Source organism: Protomyctophum bolini, assembly GCF_963924005.1.
Source record: "Protomyctophum bolini genome assembly, chromosome: 21".
Classification (NCBI taxonomy): Eukaryota; Metazoa; Chordata; class Actinopteri; order Myctophiformes; family Myctophidae; genus Protomyctophum; species Protomyctophum bolini.
This window is the reverse complement of record NC_137882.1, coordinates 18,591,273-18,610,319: the sequence shown is the minus strand read 5'-3', so window position 1 is coordinate 18,610,319 and position 19,047 is coordinate 18,591,273. Positions and strand designations below refer to the sequence as shown.

The 19,047-nt window shown below is 42.1% G+C and overlaps 2 protein-coding genes across 5 annotated transcripts in view; both read right to left on the bottom strand.

Annotated features, from left to right (window-relative positions):
- waca (WW domain containing adaptor with coiled-coil a) overlaps positions 1-8,609 on the bottom strand; it is a 31,022-nt gene extending 22,413 nt beyond the window's left edge. For 2 of the 4 annotated variants that reach the window (XM_080794262.1, XM_080794263.1), the window contains exons 1-6: positions 8,443-8,609; positions 8,189-8,219; positions 7,134-7,338; positions 1,365-1,456; positions 429-541; positions 178-293 (exon numbers count right to left, since the gene is read on the bottom strand). In XM_080794262.1, coding sequence (XP_080650388.1) covers positions 178-293; positions 429-541; positions 1,365-1,456; positions 7,134-7,338; positions 8,189-8,219; positions 8,443-8,483 — 598 coding nt within the window. In that variant the 5' untranslated portion in view covers positions 8,484-8,609. The remainder of the gene's footprint in view (positions 1-177; positions 294-428; positions 542-1,364; positions 1,457-7,133; positions 7,339-8,188; positions 8,220-8,442) is intronic. The other 2 variants (XM_080794264.1, XM_080794265.1) reach the window with 1 other exon arrangement.
- Positions 8,610-11,775: 3,166 nt separating this feature from the next.
- Positions 11,776-18,820, bottom strand: steap2 (STEAP family member 2, metalloreductase; the record flags this gene model as incomplete). Its single annotated transcript, XM_080794266.1, has 5 exons — positions 11,776-12,140; positions 12,288-12,452; positions 14,146-14,673; positions 17,169-17,335; positions 18,355-18,820. 5 exons carry the CDS (start codon positions 18,818-18,820, stop codon positions 11,847-11,849), a joined length of 1,620 nt encoding a protein of 539 aa, XP_080650392.1. The 3' UTR covers positions 11,776-11,846.
- Between the last annotated feature and the right edge of the window lie 227 nt (positions 18,821-19,047).

Genomic DNA, 19,047 nt, shown 5'->3' with positions numbered 1-19,047 from the left:
CTGCCCAAGACTTAACATGCTGAATGCTCATTCACAATTTAAATTAACGAGGTCTGGCCTTAGAGTTAACAAACATCTGCAGTACAGACGCAGAAAAGGAGCATCTGAGATTGGGTGTGGGCAGTCGAGAGCAGTCTCCCACCATTTCTGTCTAGTATCATGTGACGGTATACTTACTAGCAGCAGTAAAGCCAGTGGCTGCCGATGCTTGCATGGCTTCCCTTCTGTAGTCCCTGTCTTTGGGAAAACTGTTCACGATGGCGGTCTTAGTGGTCTCTTTCTGTCTGTGCTCTCTGTGGGATAAACGTATATCAAATTATTGAATAAGTTTTACCACAAGTTTGTAAATCAACACCAATAATCCAGATGCAGTTTGTATTATAATAGCCTTTATTCGTCAAGGCTTTGAGTAAAAGTAAATTGGTTACCGTTCCAGCCACTCTTTGGGTTTCTCCCACTGGGAGACCTCTGTCCTGCAATTGTAATAGTACTTCTTCCCAGAAGAGCTGATATGTTCTGACCAGTCATCCCCTGGCTGGGCCTAAGAAGACAAAGAGCAAATATTTTGAAATTACCGACAGATATTAAAATGAATGCACTGATTTATGCAAATTCTCTCTTAAAATAATTTTAACAAAACAAACCCCATTTGCACATATAAATATACATTTATTTTGTACAGAAATAGCAACATCTGTTCATAGCAGAAATATGTTGAAATAAGATTTTCTATTTGGTCAAAATCATGCAGCGCTACAGTCGGGAAAAATGAGAGCAACTCGATGCAATAGTCAAGGTGAGTATGAAAAAGGGGGCTGCAGAGAGAAAGAATGCATGAGGTATTATTTCTGATGCAACGGTCTGCAATGTAAGACGCACAGACAATATCCCTGTCAGGGAAGCTAGCTATTCATCTGCCCATGCTTGGCTGTTATCAGAGACGCTTTCCGAGTGGAGGAATAGCCCTATCGACCGATGTCTGGAATGGCTTTTCAAGGTTACCAAAATGTACGCTAGCTCAGTGATTACACTGTATGAAATATGACAACGTCAAGGAGGCATCACCGAGAAATATGTTTGGTTTGAGGGAACATGCAGCAGGACTCAGCAGTGAATTTGTCAACAACACAGCAAAGAACATTTCAGTTTGACAAACAGTGCACACCATCCTCAAAAGATCTATTGAACTTCCCTAACTACCCAGGGAGTTTGCAAATCATACATACTGAGTGAATACAGTACACACAGTCACACACACATCAGCCAAGCCCACATGGCCATTCATAGCTTTGGCGCTGAATCGGCTATTGCATCAAACCATATACCTGCACACGAAACGCATAACGAGACTCGAATACACTTACTGTGTCAGATGTCTTGCTTGGGTTAGAATGTGAGTTGGAGCTATGAAGGGAACTGTGGTTGTGGGAGTTTTCTTGTGGAGAAAAACTGGACCCTGCAAGACAACACAAATAAGGGGAAAGGCAAAACAGAACTTAGTTGCATGATCAGATTTAAGGACATAACAGGAAAAAACTAAAGATACTTGTTAACCCATTTAGACCTGGCAGGGCCCTGATAGGGCCCTTTAATGGGAAACTTCATTCATTATATAGCACTGACCATGTGAAGAATGTAAGCGAACAAGATGCAAGTCAATTTTGCATGATAAATTAGTCATTATTACAAGCGACATTGACGTGTCATGAGACCATCTATTGTATCTACAGTATTACATCCATTAACAGTCCCTACATGAAAGGCCTATTCTATTAATTGTTTCAATCCAGTTTTAGAAACAGAGGCTAGCCGCTAGGGGTTTCCACCAGTGTCTAGTTGACCAAAAGGCTTGCTGAAATTATAGCATCACATGTCTGGGATGCATTCTTCATTGTTGTACTGACATGAATCTTCAGTCACCATACCATAGCGGACCAGTAGGGCTTAAAACAGTCAGTAACCAGCTGGCAAGATAGATGCTGGAATAGTCACAGCTCTACATGAGTAGCACCAATCCGATTCAAGTGCCACATAATTTTAAATTATTATTATTTTTATACATCTATGGCAGAATCAAGTAAGAGTCCCCATTGGACAGAAGCAGGGACTGAATAGAAGGCTGTACCCTCTTCTGACAAGGCATTCTGACACAGGAGAGACAGAGAGAGCATGAATGCAGAAACAGTGCTAGCACGAGTCAAGGTTTAAGAGTGGCAAAGAAGGACCAGAGCACCGTTACCCAAACATTGGATCGTGACCAATTCTGCGGGTCACGGACCAATTTTTATGGGTGACAACTCAAGTAAACATCCCATTGTCTTTTCCTACACAAAAAAGTTTTCCTACATAGAAAATAGCTGATCTACAAGCTCAGAACGCTGGGCAAAGCAAAGCATTCTGCACTTTGGGCAAACGTCCATTCTCTCTTTTGGGTCTCAAACTGAAAGGTTTGGAAGCCACTGGCCTACAGCACATGGTTATGCCTGCATATGGGATTAACAAGTCTGACTAGACAAATGGTGAAAAACCAAATAACCCATACTAAAGAAGAGAATATTTACCAAAATAAATATTCAGTGAATGTCGAGTCATTTACAGTTCATGAACAATCTTATCCGACAATTATGGAGCTATAATAACGGAAAGCACTTGTCTGACAAGAGTGAATGCAAAGGGATCTCAGCACACCCCAATGTTAACAGCTTTATTTGTTTTTGTTTCGAATTAAACAGAAATTGTCTGGTCTTATGTAAACTGTCTGCAAGTAATGATTTCCTTCTAGTTTTGTCTTCTAAACATAATTAGTCTTAACAATTCACAATTCAGTTAGTCATGAAAATCTTGTTTTAAAGTTACAAAACTGAGGAAGGTCGCAAGACCGAAACGTTGCTCAATAAAATGCTCTGAACCAGAAAGTGGCAGTGTGCGGATGTCCCTCCTTTCACATGATCATACTCTCTGTCATCATCGCACCTGCTCCAAATTGCCTACCAGGTGTGCCGAAGTCTTCCCTCTACAAAGTTACAAAACTAACTTCATAACCTAATTCTCCTCTCTCGTTCACTTTATCAATCTCCCTCTCCCCCACATGCACACAAATTGAGATGACAGCTGTCAAAAGACAGAATTGATGGATAATTTATGGTAGCCTACATAAACACAAAATACAGGCTCAAAAGATTGATTTGTTTAGACTAGGTCCATCATTTAGGATATATTTAAATCTGTTGTCACTGGAAGGTCAGGATTGTCTCACAAAAAAAAACTATTTAAAATGTTCCATTGAAAATAGGTGTGGGTGGTGTATACATGTTGGGAGGAGAAACCGATAGGAAGCACGGAGTGGTTTGAGGCTAAAAGGTGTGCGGATCTGTGTCACACCCATCATGCCCTGCCAGCTGTCCCTTTTACAGAAAGCCCCCTGGGGCTTTTTATGTTATCCTTTTATCATAAGTGTTCAAAAGCTAAAAACAGAAATCAGTACATTCTGAGCCAGTTCAAAGGCTGCACAACAATACTAAATCCATTCCATGTCTGTACCTTTTGTAGATAATGGTGAAGCAGAACAACGGCACAACATTCTCGCCTTTAAGATTTCTAAAAGTAAAAGGGGCTTAAAAGGCAAGACCACTTTGGTAGAGGTTTGAGTTCTAGTTACCTTGCCATGATGCAACTCCAAATGTGGACAAGAAATAAAGAATTGCTCCAGTGATAATTGATAATTCAAAACTCATCGACTTACATTGTATGCTGAATCAGCTGTCAAAGTCTATTAGTCAGTAAACAAAGTTGATTCAGACAATATAGAGCATCGCCAAAGCCAGTAGTTTTTGGGGTTTTTTTAATATATAAAAGTGTTACCTTCCTGTTGATTTTGGTAAGAAACCCCGGACTGGATCCATGGATCCTGATTTTCAAATCAACAGGAAATTAACATTTTTATATATATATTTAAAAAAAGGACTGGGTTTGGTGATGCTCTATATTGTCTGAATCAACTTTGTGTTAATTTGTGCTAAGAGTGACTTTGAGAGCTGTTTCAGCATATACTGTAAAGGTCCTTCCCCACTAAACAGACTTGTTCAAAGACTTGTCCAAACATCCATCAACACTACTTAGACTGTCACAGAGTGCGACAGACAGCATGATTTAGTTCAGCACAAACCAGTTGGCTGATGAAACTTGTTTTTGCGCATGCAAAGTAGGCTGCAGCACTGGTTTGCAGTGTTGCCAATTCTGCCTATTATAAGCGACTTTGGGATCGTTTTCCTGTAAAATACCTTATATATTCATAGTTGTGCGTTGCTTTAGTTTGAGCTTGTTTCTGAAGTGTAGTTGCTTATTTGGGCTCTCCTTCACGATTTAAAAGAAAATAGCTCATGTAATAGGGTTCAAGTGGTCTTTTGAGCTCAAGACCTGATCGATTGTTTCACTCACTGAATCGGAGTGTCTGCACCCCGCAAAACAAAAACAACACACACAGGCAGCATGTTTGCGCTAGCTTTGCTTTGGAGTTGAGTATAGGTCAGGAACTGAGTCTAGTTCATATGCCTATATGGTATGGAATATGGTTGGTAACAGCTCTGAAACATGACGAGCAGACTAAAGATGCATTCTACAGTGGAGTATAAAACTACTTCTATCTCTGGGCAACATCTCAGTCTTTGCAATATTGGTTCTAACTTTGTGAAAACTTCTGCGCTTTGATCAGACTATCAAAGTACATTACCAAATTTGATGGAAGATGCTAGACTCAATTGTGGCACAAAGAATCAAGACTTCTACACTATCGTTACTTGGAAAAGAATAACTACATTGAGCAGCGCTCAACTAGTAAATGTTCTTGCAGACATTGTCCATGTTACCAAGGTACATCCTGACATCTGTGCCCTAATGTCTTGCCAAGCTGTGACATAAGTTAGCAAGAGTCAAAATCGCAGTCATTTAACCTGACACGTCACCCATCCATCACTGCTTGTCCAATATAACTGTAGGACAGTAAGATTAAGTGACAGATATTGCTGCTCATTATGATGGTTAATGATGTGAAAATGTTAATGCTTTCACCTGGTTTAACTTTTCAACTTCACCTCAGCCCTTTTATCTCACACAAGCAAAAGCAGTGAATAAAATAATCTATGAGGGCCGAGGGTAACTCAAACCATAATAAAAAAGTTTACTGAGCACAGATTGTTTTTCTTAGCACACCTGGTTTCAACGTAGCTGCACTACAGCAGCACACAAGGCTTACACAAAGGACCAACAAGCACACATTTCAAATTGACAGCATTGTAAATCACGGTACTGAAGATATTAAGGACTTTAGAATGCTGTGATTTCATTCAGCAATGATCTTGGCCAGAAAGAAAACATTTGGGCACCAACTGAATCAATGAACTTCATAAAAATAAATACGACAATTTTGTCACTCTTTGCAATGCGCATCCATCATGGTTTATCTGTGACTGAACCAATGGAGCATGCAGTATATCATATAAACTGACAGAATTAGACTGACTCTGTATCTATTCCATAACACTGGATTTTCAAAGCAAAATACTAACTAGATTTGTAATAAACTAGATGATATTGCGATGACACTCAAGAGGCAATAAAACAAATATTGAATAGTACAATTTAGGTGTGACTCAACTGTCCGTACCGATAGCAGATTCGAATAAAAATCAACTGATAAACACCAGTAGGTTATTTATAACTCGAAGGCTCACCTGAGCCTGGTAGCCTACTGGCTGCGATTAGGAAACATGAAGATGTCAGACGTTGGTTACTCCAGGCGAGCCTGCTGGCTCGATTGCATTTGAGTGATAAGTAACCTACTGGTGATTATCGTTTGATAACGTTTGAAACGGGTGCCAAAGTTTGCCAACGTTGTCGCTTGTGACAGCCTGCTATGATGCGTGTACAGCGTTACTTCTCAGTTACTTGTCACACAATGCAGGTGGTCATTGGCATAGTTTATGTCATGACTAATCTCTGCAGACATTTCCATACTCTGCAACTGAAATATTGGTCCCAGTGTCCCACTCCTTCTCATTTGTGATTGGTTGGTTGTTCTAAACCTGTCACAGATGAGCACTGCTGCTGTGCAATTTTACCTTTGTTGTCTTATCCCATATCTGTAACTACACATGATCATATCTGCTCTGAGCAGGCAACACTGGTCAACAATTTAAAACCAGCAATCCAGCATGCCGACAATTTACATTTGGTCTGTCATTTGCATTTCAGGTTTCGAAGTAAGTCTCATATTTCTATTTTCTAATATGATCTGCTGCGATGGCCAATATTCTATTGGGAAAGACAACAAAAACTTTAACGTTTCCTAGATTGTAGGTTATATGTTAAACTAATCATGAAAATGTATTTTGCTTCTAGTAAGAAAGACAATTTTGCGTCGAGTGTATCAAATCAAGATAGCAACTAATGTCAGGAAAACAGCCTAAAATTTTGATTCGTTTTCTGTCTGAATGTTGACATTTTCAGCATTAGCTAAGAACTTTCAAAGTGGCCGATATTAGGCATTGAACGAATTATTTGCTGTGGACAGTCTTTGTGTCAGTGGTGTGCATGAAATATACAAGCTTAAATATAAAATCCCTGAATTCGCTCCCATTTAACTACTACTACTACTGCAAGACAACAAACTACCTTTCCAGTGATTTCAGAATTCAAAGCATGTTATACTTTGAACAATGCACCAAACAGATATCTGGTATTGTTATTAGATAACAATACCCTTTACTTACTGTAGTAAAATAGATGTTAGCACTAGAAAACAATGGTGATCTACATGCATGGATTGCATGCACAGTACAACAAACCCAGATAAGCCTAAACCAAGAGTAGATTCCCTCCACCACTGACAGAAAGCATGCTATCCATATGTAGCTGTTCAGACATTCAATTATGTTATGTATACACCTTATTCAAGTGCTGTAGCCATATAAACATTTTGCAGAAAAGCATTGAGTATAGTCAATTCAGACAGGCAAGCAGAGTTGACTTAGTTAAATATCATTCAAGTAAACAGGAACCTTTCATCAGTTTAGCGAATAGTTCACTGTTCACTCACTTTTAGTGTTCTATTGTAAACGTCAGTGATCACTAGGTACTCGGTTTCTCACCTCCTTCCCTGTCCCTGGCCCGGTGTGTGTGGACAGCCTTCGCTCTACTGTGGCCCGTGCTGTCAATGTGTTTGTTTTCAGGGCTGTCAGACCGCCTGAGCACTTTGCAGGGTGGAGTGGGATCTGAGGAGTCTCGCATCTTCTCATGGCGGTGGTCCCCTCCTGGATGGCTCTTGGATGAGTATTTGAGAGTCTGTAAAAACACGTATCAATGATGCTGAATTAGTTAGACATTTACTACCATAACAATATTATTATGATCAAGACAATGTGCTGGGTATCATGTGTAGCTATACAACTGCCGTGTCTAAAGTTGTCTTAAATCAATGTTCAATTTTAACTATGGATTTTGAGCAGTGATCCTTATGTATAGCCTTGTTTTGTTGAAAACGTGATTATAGTAAGGAAGCTGTCAAATCTACATACTGCAACATAATAACATATGTGTACATTATTGTTAGTTATACTGATCAGATGTGGGGAATGTCAACGCTGTTCCTTATTGCACATAATCCGTGCGAGCAAACGTCAAGTGGTTGTTTTCGCTCATCTAGCCGTACCTACCGAAGTATTTTAGGCCAGCAAATCAATTCCGATTGTTAGAATTGTGGATTTGTGGTGTTGAAATAGCAAGTCTCGCGTGCGTTAAAATAAAGCAAAAGTGTGTAGTTGTATTTTTTTTTAGCGAGATTGTGTGTATAAACACTGCTGTTCCATTGCGGACAGGCCTTATCAGACTGGCTAAACGAGTAAGCTACCATTAGCCAGAGGAGCTCTGATAAAAGTCGCCAGTGCAGAATCCTAAAAATAAATGTTGGATTCGACGCTAAAGTTGATTTCTCAGCGTATTTCTTAACTAAGCGTTTCTGAAACTTGACATCTGCAGAGTTTGTTGGTCAAATTCCAATGCCAACACCCCCTACTTTTGGATTTATTTTGCGCACTGGATGGGGCCTGTTGTGCTCTGTGGAAGCCCGAAACGGAGTGTCCATTTTAATCTTATTTTGACGCTAGCATCGCTAGCAAGCTAAGCTAACAAGTACCTGATAGGGCTGAGAATCTCTTCGGTCACACCTGGATAATAGAAACAGAAAAACAGCGGTGAATGAGAATGTTTCACTGAATGTCAACGTTGCAAAGCAGTCCAAAGTGCCGCAACAGCTGAATGGTGCAAGTTTTCTACAGCCACTTATTTTGGTTTCAATAAAAATGGCGGCCTGTCAGAGCGCAGCTAGAGAAGAGGAAAGGAAGGAGGAAATTCTTAGAGTAAATAAAACGTAAAATAAGTGTTATTTACCCATCGCCGAGTCTCGGTTGTTTCCTTGCATACATTACCATCAATGCCGTGTTAGTGTGTTTAGAGTGGGGGGTGTGAAAGACTAGACAGCGCTAACTGGCTTCTCTGGTTGATGCAGCAGCGACCTCAAATCGTCAATTATTTCAACCTACTAGCTGAGCTGTGTGCTGGCTTGTTTCTGTGCTTTCAGCTGGGCTATAGCTTAGACAGTGCAAGGAGCGCCATCTAGCTGCGAGTTGTGTCCGTGCTTTCAGTTCATAGTCGATCGTATTTTTGAGCTATCTGTTTTTGAGATGTGCTACAGTGGAAGACCGCCATCTAGCTGCGCCCCCTACTCGGCCCAACTACAGTAGTAGTCCTAATAATGCTAATATATCATATTTATTATGATAATTTGTTTTTTAAAAGCAAAACTTAAAAAGACAGAGTTGATATGAATACCAGATCCATCTGGTAGTTTCGCATGCTGTCTCCCTGCTCAATGTGCTCATGTCAAAGGGCATGCCTCACAGACACAGGATGGTGAAGATTAAATTTATCTCCTGAGCAATATATATATTTTAATGGTAAAAAAAGATAAGTTCCAGAGTAGCTGGGTAGAAGAGGAATGTTGCATAGTGCAGCTTTTAAATTGTAGTAGGCCTAAATTAAGGGGCAGCCAGGAATTGAACCTAGGACTAAACGAAGCTAGGACTAAAGTCATTAGGTTTCATTTCCAGGAAGTGTGTGTGTGTGTGTGTGTGTGTGTGTGTGTGTGTGTGTGTGTGTGTGTGTGTGTGTGTGCGTGCGCGCGTGTGTGCGTGCGTGTGTGGGTGTGTGTGTGTGTGTGGGTGTGTGTGTGTGTGTGTGTGTGTGTGTGTGTGTGTGTGTGTGTGTACAACATTGAAATATATAACCATCCATTTCATTTTATCCGTAGCTAGATCAAGTGCTACAGGCTCAGGTGGAGTTTGAAAAAGTGAGTCTCCAGTCCAGATTACATAATCTATGACGCATCTGATGATCAGATGCGTCATAGATTATGTAATATTATGCAAGGTTATACTCACGTCACATCACATCATGCAGAAGAACCCAACCATGATTTTACAGGCCAACTGTTGTGCAAAGTTAGGTAGACATTGCCACCTAGTGGACCAATGTACTTGTAGTGAGTGCTGGCACTACAAGTGTGTGACTACATACTTGTGACTTGTAGTGCCAGCAGCTACACTGGACTGGCTTCAAGAGGGACCTTGACCTTACTCGTTTCTGCTTTTGGTCTCATTGCAGTCCCCTCCAACGCACCTTCTCAGGAGTCAGGACCAATCTTTTTTCTCTGCCATGACCATGTGGAAATCTAGCTATACTATGTTATATTGCTTACATTAATGAACAGTATGCTTCTATGGTATCACATTTGTCAAGCATCTAAAAAAGGAAAAAAAGAAAAGAAAAAGAAGCCTACTACTGTATTCAGACAGTGGAATACTACAATTACTTGGTCAGACACTGTTCCGAATGACTCTGACCCATAGACTGTAAAAGCTCTGACCCAATATTTTAGTTTCCAATTCCCACCCAAATTAATAAAAATAATAATCCTCAGTGATCATTTTGTAGGAGTCCTCACACATTAGGACAATATCAGTCACCAGAACCAAGGACGGGTGTTTTCAATGATTCAAACAGGGTTAAAATGGAGATTGTCGTTACAATGGGTTTGTAGGTATGTTTGTAGGGTAGGGTTTGTAGGCTTTGTAGGTATGTTTTCAAAAAACATGGGCTATAACCCATCGTTTTTTTTAATTTTTTTCAAACCTCAAAAATGATGAAAAACGGCGTACTATAGTATGCCGTACCATATGGGCTATAGCCCATGGTCCAAAATGATGAGAAACGAGGATAACCTTTTTTTCAAAATTTCAAAAAACATGGGCTACAATTTCCGCAATTTCCAATTCCCGCAATTTCCAATTTCCGCAATTCCCGCAATTCCCGCAATTTCCAATTCCCGCAATTTCCGCAATGTGTCTGTTAAAATGAATATCAAATAACTACATACATATCCGTTTGAGTCCCTTTTAATATAAAAATACAGCATTTAGTCAACCCAACATTTGGATAACGCATGTGAAACTTCATGAAATTTGTTAGATAGACACCAAAGCTATAGAGTGAACACAGTCAGCAGGTATCTTTAATACACATTATTATTCACTATATGTCATGCGGTGTTATCACCTTGACAGGCAGCAACCATCAATTGTTTTCTTTGTATTCTATCCATTGCTCTTTTGATTAACTGAATAATTGAGAAGCTAATTTATATCAATAAATTGATTAACCACATTAGCATTATTTTATACTTCGGACAATGGTGTAATGAAAAACAATAGTTAAAATAGAAGATATCACAAACACATCACAAAGTATTGTGCACTTGTAGATTGCTCATTTTCTATATGTCCAATGTACATGCCCAAAATAGGGATCAATTACAAATAAATTATTTTATTAGATTATAGTCTGTATGAGAAACAGACAACATCAAAAGACCTTTTTAATAAATTCTTGATCACAGCCCATGGGTCTCACATATATAACACAGTATAATGATCGACACAATATTGCACAGTACAACAGTCATTATGTATTGGATGGAGCCCGCACACCACAGGTATAAGAAATACGTTCTTTATTGAAATACTGACAACTTTTCGATCTATTTGATCTTCATCAGGTCATCCATCCAATACCTACTGAAGTTTACTTAGTCCAGCACCCAGCCTGTCGATGTGCGTATTCTACGTCTGCTCACAGTACAACAGTCAAACAAACAAAAAACACAAAAACCTGTTGTTGTTTTCTCTGCCAAACTATGTACAATCTACAAACTGTTATAGATATGCTATTTTTGGCCAATGTTCCCCCCAGAATAGGGATGCTAGGGTTCAAGTGTTTAAAGCACTGAATGGTAAACTAGCTGTCATGAATCATAACTCCAGTCTGAGATGCATGTCAATGATGTCATCTCTACAAAAGGCTCACATTGTCCAGCCAGAGGGTAATTTGTTTGCCACTTTTAGGAAAGGAACAACCACTTGGTGTTTGCAACAATAATGCAAAGTTTAAAACAAGTTACAGAAATTAGAATTAGAATTATAAACATTACCATTTTTAACAAAGACATTTTTAATAGACAAAACGTAATATAGAAATATGACTACAAACTACAAAATCAAATATAAAACACATGATAAAAGATATAAACTAAGTAAAAGTATGATAATGGAAAAAGTAATAAAAAGACGCTGATGAACATATGGAATAAGAATTTGTGTTAAAGTCGGCATAAAGAGAGCAAATGTCTGTGGCAGCTTGTTTGCAAATGAAAATAAAGAAAAAAAGACAACCCGACATTTTTACATGATGGTGACTCTCTCTGGTGATAAGTGCATGACGGAGCCCACTGGGTCAAGGCGTTGGAAGCGGCCACGGATGTTCTCCCCACCCCGGCGGATGCGGTGCAGCTTGCCGGCCACACAGGGGAGCAGCAGGAGTACCTTGCCCAGGATGACGAACACAGGCAAGGCCAGGGCCACCACGAAGCTGGGGGGCAAGTAGAAACGGTACGCGTCTTCCTCAAAGGCTCGCTTCCAGCCAAAGAGCAGGGCGTGGAAGGTAGCTATGAGCAGGGCGATGTAACCCAGAGTGGACTAACAGGGAGACAGGAGCAATGTTTAGGCTGTTTGTTTTATACCGCACAGTCATTTTTAGTCATCAACAATTCCATGTGTACTGTCTGCAACCTTACCCACTGTTTAATCTATTGACCTCCCCCCCTTGACGGTGCTGGTGTTTACCTGTATGAAGCTGAATTCCCTCCAGTTGAGGGCACTGTGGATGGAGGGGATGGAGGTCACGGCCAGGAGGGAGAGTAGCCCCAGACTCATGACGCCAAAGGAGACGTACATCTCCACACGCCAAACTTCTTCCTCATTCCACGAGTTCTCCACATTAGCATGGACCTGCCAGCACACAAGCATTAGGTAGAGTCAGGCCTGAGATGAGCACACACACACACACACACACACACACACACACACACACAGGAGAGATCGCCAACAGACCCGGAATAATAATTACACTGAGTCATAAGACCCAGTTTCCATCTAAATTTAGCAGTGTGTTAATTCTTAAAGTAAACATGTACCTTGCAGTCGACTGGAGTCGACTGCCGGCTGGGAGCCAGCTCAGTAGCAGAGACGGGAAGAAAGCTCACATCGTTTCTCTCTGAGACTGTGTCTCAGTCCTTTAAGCTTGTACAACCATATGTATAAATATGTTGGACACTCTTTCGTTTGTTTTCTATGTATAATTATTTAAGGGTCTTTTGGTCTTGTTTTCTTGGAAACAACAAATACGACGGAAAGTGGCAGGAAAAAAACCCAAATTGCATCTACTGTTGTATACCTGTAAACCTGTGATGTAAAAATAAAGATGATTCTGCGATTCTGATATTAACTAATGAATATTTAAAAACTATAATAACTCACAATTTGTAATGGGTAATTCATTACAGATGATATAATCACTATTGTCAACAGAATGTGGAGGGGTGTTGTCCATTGTTTTATTTTTTGACTGCTAGTGTTTTGTTTTGTTAGTCTTTTTCTTTTGTCATGTGTATTTTGTATGCTTTATTGTAAAATAATTTAAAAAAACTCAGGATGCAAGCTAACCTAATTACTGAAGGCATGGACCGGCACCAACCCCAAGATTAACCCCAAAGCAACCACTGCAAGGTAATTATGCTTGATGTTACTACAAATAGAAGCTAAAAGCTAGACGCTTAAATTACAAGGGGGAAAGCACATGCACAGCCACTATTATGGAGATACAGTATGTTATCAAAAAAGATCAACACGAACGGCACACACACACACACACACACACACACACACACACACACACACACACACACACACACACACACACACACACACACACACACACACACACACACACACACACACACACAATTATTGAGTCTAGTCTAGTGTCTGTGTGACCTCCCTCAACAGTTTATGGCCATGCCTTAAGGACCACATTGAAAATAGATGAGTCACTCTCTGGGGACCAACGTCACATCAGATCACATCACATCACCTTCAACTCAGTCACTCTGGAGAGAGTAACATGACGCACAGTGGGCTAAAGCAGAGGTTCTCAAAGTAGGGTCCATGCTTCCCCAGGGGTCCTTGAGGGGGTTATAGGAGGTCCTCAGCAAAATGTGTTAATATAGCATTAACCCTTTTTTAATTTAAAAATAAATAAAATTGATATCATTTTTATAAGATCTTTTCGCTATTAAATCTTCTCTTATGAGGGTCCCTGGCACAAAATCGTTCCGTAGCCAAATACATATACATTTGGGAGTCCTTGACATGAAAATGTTCGTATACAGCAATCCAACAGGCCGCTGGGAAGGTATTTGGTGAGATAACTTATAAAGAATGGGAGCCGCACATTATTATATATTCATATTCAGCATCCTTATGTAAAAAAATTCCAGTGTGCCTTTACTACTCAGTTAGGAACTAAAACCGTTCATGTAAACCGAGTTATCTGTTGATACCACAATATATAGCCTATAGCATGCAAGCTTGTGAGCACACACGCACGCACGCACGCAGCCAGTCGCTCCGTGCCTCGCTATACCTGTTGGTAGGCCATGTTGAGGAGCAGGTACCTCTCAGACCTCCTCATGGGCAGACAGAGGCTGTAGAGGACGTGAACGCAGGCCAGGAAGAAGCTGAGCAGTCCCAGCTGCTTGCGGCTCTGCAGCCAGTCCTCCAGCCAGCGGGGGAAGCGTCTGTACTTGGTGCCGTAGTACAGCTGGTGGGCGGCCGCCAGCTGGCCCGCCAGGTACACCAGGGCCAGCAGCGTGATGGCCACCGTGGGCAGCGTCCGGTTCGCCATCTCGATCGGGATCTTGTAGAAGTCGCTCTGCTTGTGCTTCACGTACGGGTGGATGACGTCGCGCACGAAGCTGTAGGCGAAGAAGAAGATGGACAGGGCCACGGCAGCCAGAACGGGGCCCCTCCATGCGGGGAAGAGGCGCACAGGCATGTTCTCGATGACCCGTGACGCCGACAGGGCGCCCATGTCCACAGGCTGGAAGTTGAGCTTTCGCGCCAGCTCCATGATCTGTTGCCGAGCCTCCACAGAGTTGCTGCAGATGTACACCTGCAACGGGACGAAGGTTAGCCACATGACACCTGCCAGGAGACAAGTCCAGGTCAGACATTCACTATAGACAAAAATAAATGTATTTACCGTTTTAATGCTATTTCGTTTTTATTGTCAGTGCATGATCATGGTCAGCAGTATCATATTAGTATCATGTCCTTATTTTGGTCAGTATCATGTCAGTATCACACCAGTATCATGGTCAGTGTCATGTTTTTTATTGGATTATTAGTACAGTTAGAACGAAAATACATCGCATGGATGCAACTGGGACGTATCCTCATTGATGTATCCCAAGGTCATCGGGTTTCGGGTCTCGCGAACATCATACCCCTCACTCGGGTGACCCAGCCGGGGTGATCAAGTCCCGACTTACGTCCCAGTAGCTACCCTCGATCAGACCCACTAGGCCACTAGGGCAAGACCAGGGCCACACAATCCGTTGGAACCACTCCGGAACTACTATGCCGGGACTGAGAGGTACTATTCTGGCATGTGGAGGGACTACTAGGCTCTATGGGTTGACTCCTGTCCGGGCCCCTCCTACGTCTCACCAGGTCCACTCCTGCTCTCACCAGGAGTACAGCTAGGACCTATATGCGTTGCACCAGACTCCCAGCACAAGACACTTCATTCAGGAGTGGTGGATTCTTGAGCCGCAATGGTTCTGCAGGCTCCACTTGCGGCTCGAATGGCCCTCCTAAAGGCCTCACCGAAGGTTTTTGGGCTTCCTCCTCACGGAGGATGCAGGCTGGGGCGCTAACCCATACTGCTCCCGGGGTGCCGTCTACATTCTGGCTGTCACCCGTCTCTCCGGTGGTCACCAGACTATACCTGGGTGTCACATAGTTATGATAAGAGAATAGCACAAAAATCCCCTCAAGGATGAGCATTTAATCCATCTTGTTTGGCCCAGTGTTGGAGTGCTCTACTGAATGCTCATCCACATGCATCAAATCTGAAGGCAAACGAGCATCTCTCAGACAGGCACAGCAGTGACAGAGACCCCTACTGTCTAAAGCAGGGATGTCAAACTCACTTTGGGGTGGGGGCCGCATTGGACGAAATGTGACTTCATGAGGGCCGGAGCAGTCGCGGACTGCAAGCATGCTCACGCATGTTTACCTACTGTTACTTGGCTTTGTTTTTCTTCCTGTTGTCCCAGTCACTGCTATAGCTACACTACATCACACAATTTATATAAGAATAGCTACTTACATTATTGTCTTTCATTATTATTATTATTATTATTATTTCATTACCTGTAGCCTAGAAGACATTTTCTATGAGAGATGCTATTTCTTATGGAGCGCCAATAAACCATTTGAAAATAAAATATTTAAATTTAAAATACTGTCTCAGCAGAAATGTGTAAATGGCTACACAACCCCTTGGTTTTATTCAGGCTTCTTTTTTATTGAAGTGATGAACAATGGAACATTAAAAAAATATTTATTTTTAATTAATTAATTGTTATTTTTCAAAAATAGCCAAAGTGGGGGGGAGAGAAATTAAAACCATGTCATTTCATCTCTGTCATGTTTTCACTTGCTGCTTCCTTAATATCAGGGACCAGTTTCTGATAAGTTATTTTCATAGCATCATTAAATAATAATATCTTTTTTGTCAGCTGTGATCTGAATGGCCCCTCGGTTATAGACCCTTGTACTGGAGAAGTATAGTATAGAGAAAGGGCAGCTGGTAGTGCTGATAGAAAGCTTCTATCAACACTACCAGCTGCCATTTCTCTCAATATGAGGTGACTAAGGAAGGACGAACACCGAGAGGGAGAGGATGAGTGAGACAGAGAGGGGTAGAAAGAGAGGAGACAGAGAAATAGAAGGACAGACAAAGATCATTTGGAGCCTGAGAGAAAGACAGAGTGGAGTGAGTGAGATTGAAGAGAGAACATGATGCATTGCGTGCAGTCTATTACGGTATATATGTCTACAACGATCATCACCGGGCTGAAGCCAGCTGCAGCTTTATGCAAGAGAATGCAAGAACGTGTCCTTCACATGTGGCCAAATTAGATGACTGTGTGCAATCATATCGACCACCAGACTAAGCGATTGACGTTGAATGACAGCAGACACACGGCATCAACATTTTGTTTCAACAGGTTGTTTGTAGAAACCACTATTCAAATTAAAATGTGTACAGTTCATAAAGCAAAGCATATGAGAACTATTTGCTTCAACTATCAATTGTTTTTCATGCCTTTGTATTGCTGTATACGACAGTACTTTCCTTATACTCTGTATACCTGTAACTGCTGTGCTGCCTCTGGACGACTGAAATTCCCTGGTGGGATCTTGATATAATTTACCTCTGATTCACAGAAACAAGTTATATTCCTCTTCTCATAATCACAACAACAATGTCAGTGTCATTTAACATGTACAGACTCCAGCTCACTACAGTGTTAGCCTACCTCAGAATAGAATAGAATAGAATAGAGAAATATAGAGTTATCTGACATGTATAAGTACCTGTCTGCTGGCATCCTTAGGGCTGGCCTGCTGCATGGCCCAGGCAGAGATGACGTTGAAGCCTTTGACCACCAAAGACGCAGGCAGCAGCGAGGCCAGGTACTCTGCGTTAGACTCTGGGTACTGGTTGACCCGCCGGTTATTGCTCACATCCACCAGGATCTTTCCTGGAGGAAACACAGGAGGAATCAGCTTAGCCAGGCCACAGGTTGATTTTTACAGCAGTGTAAAGTAGTACATTTACTACTATTTAAGTACTGTACTTCAGTACAATTTTACATATCATATAGGACTGTGCTGGGATTGCTAGTAAATAAATAAAAGCTGAATAAATACATATACAGCTAAACAGATACAGGAGGAAAGGTTGTGCTGTCGGGTGCTGGAGTTTACACATCAAGCATCAAGTAGGTTGACATGACATGACAAGAGCATTGCTGTGGAAATGGTCTCAGCTCATCACCTTGATGATCAGTTTCAGATTGTTGCAATTGCAAACCACAGATTGACCAATTTTGTTGCAAGTGGTTGCAAGTTTCAACTTGGCTTGCCGTGAATCTTTGGTCTGAACTAGGCTTAGGACATCTTTGCCTTTTTATTGTCTTACGATTTTGCTGTATTTAGGTTGGACAGCATGAGAGACAGGGGAAACTGAGAGGAATTGACCAGTTCTCCCCCCTTTGTTTAAAGCCACAATCCATAACCCTTTTAAGTCCTACCCAGTGTTCAAAACCGGGTCTCCCGCATGAACCCCCCCAAGCCCTTTACCTTTTTAGTTATAATACAATAACTAAAAACAAATCTCACTTGAATTGGATTGCAATACTTTACAATTTCATAATTATTTATATTGTTTTAGGGATCCCCATGGCCCCTGGGCTGCAGCCCACCCTTACCCAGTGGTAAATCCAGCCCTGCGCATGCAGGAATACCAACAACTCGCCCCTTTACCAACTCGCCGCGGGCGTACAGCCGGCCGAACTGCGCTGCCTGGTATTTCTAAAGTAACCTATAAGTAAATGATGCTTAAACAGTTAAACCTAACCTTACTTCTAACCGTAACCTCAGTAAAACTATGCCTAAACCTAATCCTAAAAGTGGGGGCGAGATGGAATAGGGGCAACCGTACCCGTTACCCATGAGAGACCTTATACTCCTGAGCTGCTTGGGTGGGAGTGTAAGCTACCTTCTAGGAGGTGTTTGAGGTCCCACAGGAAGGGGTAGTGCTCGCGCCGTATGGCCAGGAAGACGACAGTGGCCTTCCCCACGGCGTCCTCGTGGTGTGTCACGTCCACCACATGCGGGAAGAACTGGGCGGCGCGCTTGGGTTGCCTGCTGCCCACCGCCACGTGGAAGCCGCAGCGCAGCAGTCGGATGGCCAGGCACTTGGAGAAGTCCCCTGAGCCCAAGATGGCCACCGCGGGCTTGGCTTCGGCAGAGGGCGAGGGCGGGATCATGGAAGACGTGGAGTAGGTGCAGGCGCCACCCGCGGGGATGCCCAAGTCGCTGGAACCGTTCTTCAGCCCGTTGTGCGGGAGGAAGGTGACTTCCTGCTGGTGCTGGAAGTTGGGGTGGGAGGCCGAGGACGAAGAGGAGGTTGTGGTGAAGACCGGGCTGCCGCCGCCAGCACCAGTCATGGAGATGGAATCCATCTTTGTGCCCTTCCCTTCCTCTGTTCCTCACCTGTACACCGTTTTTCCGTTTAGGAGGATGCGAGCAGAGCAGGCCTGTGATGTGATAGGACAGGAGACAGAGATAGAGGGAGAAAAAATGACAAGGGGAAAGGGGAAGGTACGGAGCCCCTGAATGGCCATGCATTCGAAATATATTTTATCTTGTACGTACAAGATAATATCTCGTCCGTACAAGATATTATCTC